This window comes from Brassica rapa, chromosome A01 (genome assembly GCF_000309985.2).
Source record: "Brassica rapa cultivar Chiifu-401-42 chromosome A01, CAAS_Brap_v3.01, whole genome shotgun sequence".
In the NCBI taxonomy this organism is placed as follows: Eukaryota; Viridiplantae; Streptophyta; class Magnoliopsida; order Brassicales; family Brassicaceae; genus Brassica; species Brassica rapa.
The window spans coordinates 19612059-19622286 of record NC_024795.2 but is presented as its reverse complement, the minus strand read 5'-3'; the positions used below and the strand labels follow the sequence as shown (position 1 = coordinate 19622286).

The 10228-nt window shown below is 51.0% G+C and overlaps 1 protein-coding gene across 1 annotated transcript; it reads left to right on the top strand.

The window, feature by feature from the left end:
* The first annotated feature begins 2777 nt into the window (after positions 1-2777).
* On the top strand, positions 2778-4732 carry LOC117126578 (meiosis-specific protein ASY2-like). The gene is made up of 2 exons (XM_033274970.1): positions 2778-3615; positions 3698-4732. The coding sequence occupies exons 1-2, from the start codon at positions 2839-2841 to the stop codon at positions 4676-4678; spliced, it is 1758 nt and encodes a 585-aa protein (XP_033130861.1). The 5' UTR covers positions 2778-2838; the 3' UTR covers positions 4679-4732.
* The last annotated feature ends 5496 nt before the right edge of the window (positions 4733-10228 follow it).

Here is a 10228-nt window from a genome sequence, read left to right as displayed (position 1 = left end):
CCCTTTCTCAATTTTTACGAGAAGAGCATGGTGCCCACGCACACAAACCGAAAGTTTTATCTCTGTCATATTAAATTGTACAAAGAACTCAATACTCAGCAAACAAATCTCGACTCAGGCTGATTCTTCAAACCGAAAGAAACATGAGAATGAGATGGAAATACATTTTCAGAGAAATGAAACCACAAACGAGAGGAGGAAGATCAAAAAACATAGCTAAAAGATCCCATAATGCTACATCATCTTCTAAGCAAAATCATTTTTTTTCTACGAAAGACTAGATGCACATGTAAACTCTACGTGGTTATGTAAGGGGACTGCTGTACGTTTTAGTGTTATGATTGTTTGATCGGAAAACGGTGATAAAAGGATGTGGGTTTAACAAAGACGTCTTATTACGGTCGGAAGAGATGTTCAGTCGGTTACAAGAGAAGTAAAGAGAATGCGACAGAAGAGAAGCCGGCAACTCGATGAGCTACCGGAAAAATACAAATAACGGCAAGATGAAGCAAAGGTGAAAACCCTAATCTAGCCGCCAGATGTTAGTCAGATGATTTCGGATCCCCTTCTCGTTTCTCTTCCTTCTCCTTATATAGTCCTCTGATGTGTCGTTCTTGACCTAGCTTAAGTCGTCTTCGTGGGCCTTCTTTATTGGGCCGAGAGGCCCGCATTCGTCCGAGCGGTCGCCGAGCTGTGTGCCTCTTAGTCGGCGTCGCTCGACTCGAGATACTGTAGAGGCAAGCCGAGTAATCAACCGGTTTAAGCCGACTATTCGAGCCATCGCTTTCCTTGGTCTGGGCCAGGCCTTCTATTCCTTGGGCCTTGTGGGATGATTAAATCCATCCTCTACAGTAAGTCCCCCCAGTCCATCAGTGAGCGAAGAGTCGACAAGCTCATGATGGATTCTGGAACTCGAAGGTTCAAAGGAACAGAAGTCCTGTCGGGAGATTGAAATGATAGGTCGATGAGTCGCGGGGAAGGCTGCGGCAATGCCTTCTCTCGGAGTCGTTGAGTCGCGGGGAAGGCTGCGGTAATGCCTTCCCTCGGAGTCGTTGAGTCGCAGGCTCCCAGATTTTGATCGGCAAATCCTGGCTAATTTACCGGTTTAACCGATCTTAGGATAACCGTTTGGTTAATTAAGATAAGAAGCCGGAAAGTCGCGGGAGTCGATGGGGTTTTTGGGGGAAACTCGAGGCCCGTTTAGGCCCATTTAGGCTTAATTATGATACCTCGAATCTTTCCCCCTTTTTCCCTTCATGAGTATCTCGGGGAGTCGAAACGCCGCGAGGGTCCGCTGGGTATTTAGGGGGAATTTCGAGGCCCATTTAGGCCCGAATAGACCTAATGATGATGCCTCGAACTCCTCCCTCTCTTCTCCTTATAAATATGCAGATCCCCTTTCATTTCTTTAAGTTTCCTCCGCGAGCAAAGGTACTTTCTCTCTCCTTCCTTTATCTCTCTAAGTGTTGTAGCCTTCGTTCGACGCGATCTTCACTATGTCATCGGTTCCGAGATTATCGAGGCAACAGAAGGGAAAATCGGTTGCAGCGACGTCGACGCCGGCAAGGAATCCCGACGGAGGTCGTCTCGGGGATCTTGAATCTACCCACCATGCGGCGATGATGGATACCGCCAATTTGTCTCGTTCCCAAAGGCTCCTGGTCGCAGATGCTACGAGGCTTGCGAGGGAAGGGAATGAGAACGTCGCTGTTAGAGACGCGACGGAGTGCGCGAGAGACGGGCAGAGCGGGGCGATGCCTGTCGACTCGGTTACTTTGAGGGCTCGCCCTATGGAGGGCGATCCTCCTGAAAATGACGATCCCGAAGCTGAGTTAGTCCCGACGACCTTCTATCCCGACGGGATTTTCGAGGAGCTTCCGAGGCTTCTACCCGACCTGCTTCGCCCTGCCTTCGTGGCTGGTCAAGACTGGGAGGGTGTAGAAGAGACTAAATCGACCCCGAGGAGTGTGAAGAAGATTCTTCGATCCAAGGGCGCTACAGGCGTAACCTTCCTTATCCCTACGAAGGAGCAGAGACCTTGGTCTCCTCCGATCGGATATCAGACGGTATATGAGTCTTACTTCCAGGAGGACACTCGCTGTTGGTTCCCGATCCCGCGATTAATCACTGCGTACGCTAGGCGGCGAGACATCGCGATTAGCCAACTATTGAATGGCTCGCTGCGACTGGCCGTCACCTTATCGGTTTTAGCGGAGCAGATCGATATGCCGATGAGCGTCAGATCTTTCGAGGAGATGACCTCGATAACCGACATGAAGGACGGGACCTACTCGGTGAAGATGCGACCAAACTGTAACGTATGCGCCGGCCATCCGAACAAGACGCAGAATTGGCAGCGCTCTTACTTCTTTCTTAAATCCGACGACTCGGCTTTCGAGGAGCCTCCTCAGGAGGACTATCGGGTTCTTTGGAACCGTTCCTGTGGTAGAGTATCTTGTCGCGAACTGCGTCTGACTTTGTTGTTCTTAATGAGACTCTCCTTTTCTTTTGTTTGCAGTTGGCCATCCTACGTCTTCCGTCTATCCCAAGGATTTCCTGAAAAGCGTTCAAGCCGTCGCTTTGCTTAGAATCTACCGTTGGTCCGAGATCACCGTCGAGAAGACCTACGAGTTTAAAGATCGAATTGCTCGTAGTGCGTTCTCTCGCCGTTTCTGGTATTCTCTTTGGCCGTATGGTTTACTTACCGCGTGCTGACATCTTTGCCTTGTGTTTTCAGGAGGGTGGAGATCAGATCTTCCGACAGCTCTTCCTATTCGCAAGAAGAGACTAGAAATTTTCCCGAGAGATATCCAGAAGCAAGTCACCGAGGCAAAGAGAATGGGGACTCTTCCAGACTTAAGCGCGATGCTAGCTGCTCAACTGGGACTGGCTAGCGGGGGCGGGCCCTCGACGGCCGTCCCTCGTGCTGACGAGGTTCCTCCTTCCGATGCTGCAAATACTGGAAAAGGTAGGAAGAGGAAGAGGGGTAACTCGGGTGTCGAGGAGAGTGCTGGGGAGGCGAGTGGCGTCCCTCTTTCCGGTGATCCTCAGAAGAAGAAGAAAAGGAGGAAGAAGACCAAGAGGTCTGTTGAGGTTCAGTCGGAGGATCCCGAGGAGCCAACTGGAGCTGAGGAGGAAGAAGAAGAAACCCAACCTGAAGAGGAGGTTTCTGAGGCTGAAGTCTCGAGAGAGCGAGACGAAGCGGGGGAAGCAGATGGATCTGAGGATTCCCTTAACGTCGCCGTCCTGGACGGTTCTGATGAAGATAGCGGAGAGTCGCCGCTTTTAATGAGGAGGCACAACGATGAGATCGACGATGAAGTACGATCTCCTACTTTGGCGTCTCCTCGCGAGGGAATCCCAGCTATTACTGGGACTGGGGCCGTTCAGATCGGCACGTCTCCTCGCGGCTCTGCTGTCTTAAGGAGGGCTCCCGGGATTAACTTTCCGGACAAAGTCTCCTTCCACTACGAGGGGCCGGCCCCTCTGGCGTATGTTCCCGAGAAGTGCGGGGAGTTTCTTCGCCAACTCAGGGGGAGGGCGAAACCTCTACCTGCCGTGAAGGACCTCATCTTTGGGAGTGAATACGAGGAGGCTGCGAGGGCAAAGCTGCTGGTAAACGTTTCGATCTCTCCCTTTTTTTTTGTGTTTCGTTACTTAATTCTTTCTTACGATTTTCATCTCCTCGTTCGTTTAGGGAGACGGCGCGATGAATGTCGTAATCGACAAATACGACACTGCCCTGAAAGGAGTCTCGACTGAACTTGAGCTGGCCAAGAAGGAGCACGCGGAGAAAGAGGAAGCTTCTGCTCGTCGGCTAAGTACGTCAAAGGCTAACGTTGAGAGGCTCAATGGGATGGTCACTCGCACGATAGCTCGAAGAGACGAACTCAAGGCCGATTTGGTGGCGTCTCGCGGGGTTATCCATGAGCTCGAGCAGAAGAATGCCGAGCTCGAGAGCGAGAAGGCTTCACTCGCTGCATCTCATGAAAGAGAGATGAAGCGCCTTAGGGATTTCAGGATCTTGGAAGTGACGAAGGAAAGAGGAAGGGTTGAAGCTGAGATGTCTGCAAAGGCTAATCGTCGCTTCGCCAAGATTCGCTCCCGAGAGGAACGCCGAAGTCTTTACGACAAGGCTCGGTTGCTTCATAGCCAAGCTTTTGGGACCAGGAAATGCCTTGAAGCCTTAAAGAGGGCTGGGAGCGACATCTTGCAAGCCACGATCGATCTTTTCGCGGAGCAAGAGAAGAAGTACGAGCAGGAGGCCGAGGACCTCAAGGTTGGCGAGATACCCGAGGGGGATCTCACGCTTTCTCCTCTTGTACTGGATTCCCAGTTTGTAGATGCTCGTATTTTGGCGAGTCTTGATCCTTACGGGTCCAACGCCAGTCTGATTGACCCAGAGACCGCAGCAAATCTTGTTACTCTGCCTTCTGATCCAATCGATGGACGTCGTGACGAGCCGACGCCTTTTGTAGAGGGTTCTTCGGCTGCGTTTGAGGGGGAGACGCCTAATCGGGGGACCAACGCTGCTGAAGACGGTGCTCCTGTCCTCGTGCTCTCGGATACTTCGGCTGAAGGATCTCGTCGAGGTAACGAGGAGGTTGCTCACGAGTCGAGTGTTAGGGCTTCGGAGCTTTCTGCCCTCAACGATCGTGAGAGCGACCGAGAGGATTAGCGTCTCTTGTATGTTGTTTTCTTTCGAGTCTTATATGACTCATTGTTGTAACTTTTCGAACCTTTGCCCTCGAGGCTTTTATTTTGTTGTTTTCTCGCCATCTTGAACTCTTTTGGTGATTTGAACTGATTTACTTATCTTAGATTTGTCTATCAAAATCGTGATTTCTCAAGATTTGAAGTGACTCTGTTCGTTCGGTGTAAATGCTGTTCGAGATGTCGAATCATTATAATTTTAAACTTGTTATGACTTTGTCTCGATCGACCTCTTTGAGTCGCGACCGTTTGCCACTTTAAGTCGTTAATTAAGAGTTTTCGACTTTGACGGTTCCGAGTCGATCCTAATGTAATTTTCAAGCGTTTGGTTGGCCAGACCTTACTTAGTTAATTATAGGATGAATTGGAGTCATTGTCTCGGCCATGTTGGTTTAGGTCGCAACGCGGTCGATTCCCGTGAATATGTGTCTGATCAGGACGTATTCGACGTGGGATGCGAGTGCCGATACGTTTGTTCGAGGAGCCGGGGCGTGCTCGTGTAGGCATCGTTTAAGTGATCGTCTGCTTCGGAGATCGATTCCTCGGGGAGGGTTTATATATTTTTTTTTTATTTCGGCTGGACCCTTTTCCTTTGGGCTGCCTACGTATCCCTTTGCGGGAATCAAGCCATTCGTAGTTCTTAGATTGCGAGTAAAAGTGGCCTTTGTGGCGCATTTACTCGATTTTTTTTTTTTTTTTTTTTTTTTTTTTTGCGAGTAAAAGCGGCCTTTGTGGCGCGTTTACTCGATCAGTAAATTGCGAGTAAAAGTGGCCTTTGTGGCGCATTTACTCGGGTTGGTATTTTCCTTGACTAAGGATGGAAGAGGCGGAGATGTTTGGAGTTCCAGGCTCTCGATACTGCTTCGCCTGTCGAAGTCTCGAGGCGGTATACTCCTGGCTTGATGACTTCGACTATCTTGTATTGTCCTTCCCAGTTGGCTCCGAGCTTGCCGGCTTTCCACTCCTTAGTGTTTTCGAAGACCTTTCTTAAGACAAGGTTGCCCATTTCGAGAGGACGCGACTTGACCTTTTTGTTGTAATAGCTCTCGATTTGATGCTGGTAATTCTGGATACGGAGTAACGCTTGGTCGCGCTTTTCCTCGATATCGTCGAGTGCGTCGAGGAGCATGTCGCGGTTGAGTTCAGTGTTCTGTGGCATTCGTGACCGGCGTAGACTCGTCACGTTCACTTCTGCAGGAGCCATTGCCTCGATGCCGTAGGCCATTGAGAAGGGTGTAGTCTTCGTCGCTCCGCGAGGAGTGGTTCTATGAGACCACAGGACACCATCTAGTTCGTCTGCCCAGCAACCTTTCTTTAAGTCGAGTCGTTTCTTCAGACCGTCTATGATGGTCTTGTTCGTCGATTCGGCTTGACCATTACTTTGCGGGTTTCTCGGTGTCGACATGTTGAGTCGAATGCGCCATCTGTCGCAGAAGCCCTTGAAGTGATGCGAGATGAATTGCGAACCGTTGTCCGTGATTATCTCGTATGGGAGCCCGTGTCGGCAGATTATGTTCTTCCAGACGAAGTTTTGTACCTCCTTGTCGGTTATGCTGGCGTAGGCTTCGGCTTCAACCCATTTGGTGAAGTAATCGGTGAGGACCAGGATGAACTTCTTTTGTCGGGATGCCGGCATCGGACCAATGATGTTCATTCCCCATCTCATAAATGGGTATGGAGCAGTCAAGGTGTGGAGAAACTCCGTTGGGCTGTGTATGGTTTTGGCGTGACGCTGGCACTTATCGCATTTGCGCGCGTATGTCTCGCAGTCGGCGTTCATTGTTGGCCAGTAGAATCCGAGGTTTTTAACTTTTAGTGCGAGAGCTCGCCCGCCCGAGTGGTTGCCTGCTGCTCCTTCGTGTGTTTCGGCCATGACGAGTCTCGTTTCTTCGCCGGCGATACACTTGAGTAGTACCTTTGTTGCAGTCCATCGGTGTAGTTCCCCGTCCATGACGACGTAGTGCGTGCTGCGTCGTTTCAGTCGCCGGGCATCCCATTTTTCGACGGGCAGTAAACCTTCCGCGAGGTAATCAATGAGTTCCTTACGCCAATCTGTTGAGTGATCATCTGGCGAGGGGGATTCCACTTCGTCAATGTCCATCGCGTCGTTGATCGCTGCTATAATCGCGGCCTGTTCTGCCTTCGTATCGATGCTTGGTTTCTCGATTTTATGGATCGGGATTGTCCTTTTGACCTGGTCATGTAGCTTGCTTCCCAGAGCGGCGAGGGCGTCGGCACAAACATTTTCTCCGCGAGGAACCTTCGTGAGTTCGAAGAACTCGAAGTCTCGCGTGAGGTCTTGGACGAGTTTGAGGTAGGCGTCCATCCTGTCGTTGCGGACGTCGTAATCACCGAGGTACTGGCTTACGACGAGTTGAGAGTCGCAGTAAGCGCTGATTCGTTTGGCTTTCACCGCTTTGGCGAGACGGAGTCCCGCGATGAGGGATTCGTACTCAGCTTCGTTGTTTGATGCCGCGAAACCGAAACTGAATGACTGTCGGATGAGTTCTCCTGTTGGTGATTGCAATTGCACTCCTGCTCCTGATCCTTTACTCGTGGATGAACCGTCGACGTGGAGGATCCAGTTTACGCTTGGTAGGATGAGGTCTTGTTCCAGCTCTGGCGTCAACTCGATCAAGAAGTCGGCAAGGACTTGTGACTTTGCTGCTGTGCGATTCTTGTATACGATGTCATGTTCGCTCAGCTCCATCGCCCATTTGGTCAACCGCCCCGATTGGTTAGTATTTTGCATAACCGTTCTGAGTGGTTGGTTGGACAGTACTTCGATCGTGTGCGACTGGAAGTAGGGTCGCAGTTTTCTTGCCGAGGTGACGACAGCTAGGGCCATCTTTTCGAGTGTTGGATATCTCGTCTCAGGCTCCGTCATTCTTTTACTTGTGTAAAAGATTGGTTTCTGTTCTCCCCTATCTTCTCGAATCAATACGCTGCTGACGGCGGAGGATGTGACGGCGATGTAGAGAGACAGTGTGTCGCCGGCTTCTGGCTTCGATAGCACGGGTGGGGTCGTGAGATAATGCTTGAGTTGATTGAATGCCTCTTCGCATTTTTCATCCCAGACGAACCTCTTGTTTCCCCTTAGTAGCTCGTAGAAGGGAAGACACTTGTCGGTCGATCGCGAGATGAACCTGTTGAGAGCTGCTATGCGTCCCGTTAGTCGCTGCACTTCGCGGCTGTTTTTCGGGCTTGGAAGATCGAGAATCGCCGAGATCTGCTTGGGGTTAGCTTCGATTCCTCGCTGAGTGACGATGTAGCCGAGGAATTCCCCAGAGGTGACACCGAAGGTACATTTGGCCGGGTTAAGTTTCATCCCATAGTCGTTCAAGATCTTGAAGCAGTCGCGTAAGTTATTTAGGTGGTCGTCGGCCTTGAGCGATTTCACCAACATATCGTCGATGTACACTTCCATGGTGTTGCCAAGCTGATCAGCGAACATTCGGTTAACGAGTCGCTGATAAGTCGCACCGGCGTTTTTTAGCCCGAAGGGCATCACCTTGTAGCAATAAGTCCCTCTGTCGGTGATGAATGCTGTCTTCTCGCGATCATCGGGATGCATCAAGATCTGGTTGTAGCCCGAGAAAGCGTCCATGAAGGTTAGGAGTTCGTTACCGGCAGTTGATTCGACGAGACGATCGATGTGAGGGAGTGGGTAACTATCCTTTGGGCATGCCTTGTTGAGGTCCGTGAAATCGACGCATATGCGCCATTTGCCGTTCTTCTTCTTGACGACGACCGGGTTGGCTAACCATTCAGGGTATCGAACTTCGGTAATAAAACCCGCGTCGAGGAGCCTGTCGACTTCGTCGTTCACTGCCTTAGATCTTTCTGGACCGAGTTTCCGTCGCTTCTGTCGGATGGGTTTGAACGTCGGGTCGACGTGCAGTTCATGGGAGGTAACTGCGGGGTCGATCCCTTCATGTCGGAGGTCTTCCAGGCGAACGTTGAAGCGTTGTCTTTGATGAAAGAGATGATCTTTGAACATATGTCGTCGGACAGGTAGACGCCAACTCGGATGATTTTCGTTGGGTCGGATTCATCGATTGCGACTTCGCGAACTTCCTCCTTCTGGGGGTATATCTTGCTGAGTGGTTTACTGACGGAGTTGACGAGGGAAGCCTGTTGCTGCATCTTTACAGTTGCAATCAGCAGTTCTCTCGCGGCTTGTTGATCTCCCCGAATCGTCTGTGTTTTTCCGTCTTTGCCGGGAAACTTGACGCATTGATGGTACGTCGAGGGAACGGCTTTCATGGAATGCAACCATGGTGTTCCGAGGATGGCATTGTAGGGTGCTTTGGCTCGGATGACGGAGAACTTGACGGTACGGGTTATACCACCTGCGTATACTGGAAGACGAATTGTTCCGATCATTTGCTCCGAGGCCCCGTTGAAGCCAGTGAGCGTGCGAGAGGAAGGCTTCATATCTCTCAAATCGACTCCCATTTTGTCCAGTGTGTCGCGAAAGATGAGATCGACCGAGCTGCCGGTGTCGATAAGGACTTTTGCGACTAGGCATTCTCCGATGTCGAGGTCGACGAGGAGAGGATCGTTGTGTGGCGTATGGATGCCCTTGGTATCCAGTGCCGAAAAAGTGATCTGGTGATCATTTTCGACTGGAGGCGGCCAGTTCTTGGAGGTGGTGGCTTGTCGTTTGTAGTCTTTGACAGCTCGAACTGAGTCGCCGCAAGGAGGTGATCCTCCCATGATTACGCTAATGTGCGGATTGCGGGTAGCTCGCATTGATTCGAGTTGCTTCCTTAAGTCATCGGTTGTGTTCTCGAATTGAAGAGTTTCTGCGGGCTTTTTCTTTTTTGATTCGAGACGTCGTCGCAGATCGGACCCTTTTGAACGGTTGAGTTGGATTCGCAGGTCATCGGCCTTTGAATTGAGCTGGTCGCGAAGGTCGCCGTGTTGACCTATTCTCCTGGCGCTGGATTTTGAGATGGTCGCGCGGAGGTCGGCGCTTCCGACGTGTTCGTTCGTAGCGTTCTTTCGCTTCAATAGGGTGCGCAGATCTTTGTCTGTTGTCGGGGAAGTGAGAGATTGCTCGACTTTGCTGTTCAGTTTGTCGCGTAAATCTGGTTGCGTTGTCGAGGAGTCGTCGTCAGAGGAGTCACAAGGGTGAGAGAGTATGACTTCCACTCGTCGCCGGCGACGCGGATGTTCGTCTTCTGATGAGTCGTTGGCGGGGCCGACGTTGTTGACAGGAGTGTGCTCAGGGCTCGCTCTTTCCTCGCTAGGGGCCGTGTTCTGCTGAGACTTCTGTGCCTTCTTCTCCTTGTTCTTACTCCAACTTTTGGTGTTTTTCGGTGTCGTTGGAGAGGTGGGCATTTGAATTGTCCCGTTAGTGATTCCGTCGAAAAATTGCCCGATGAGGACTTTGCACTCTTTCGTATCATGGGAATCCCTTTGTGGTAGAGGCACCATTTCTTTGGCTCCTCGGAGTTTGAACTCGCTGGTTCGGACGACTTTGATTGCTTCGAGGCGGAGTCTCGATCCC

Bases quoted from the DNA above. Each gene is read 5' to 3' on its own strand.
- LOC117126578 (XM_033274970.1), top strand. From the start codon at position 2,839: ATGGGGACTCTTCCAGACTTAAGCGCGATGCTAGCTGCTCAACTGGGA. The intron at 3,616-3,697 runs GTAAACGTTTCG...TCGTTCGTTTAG, and splicing joins CTGCGAGGGCAAAGCTGCTG to GGAGACGGCGCGATGAATGT.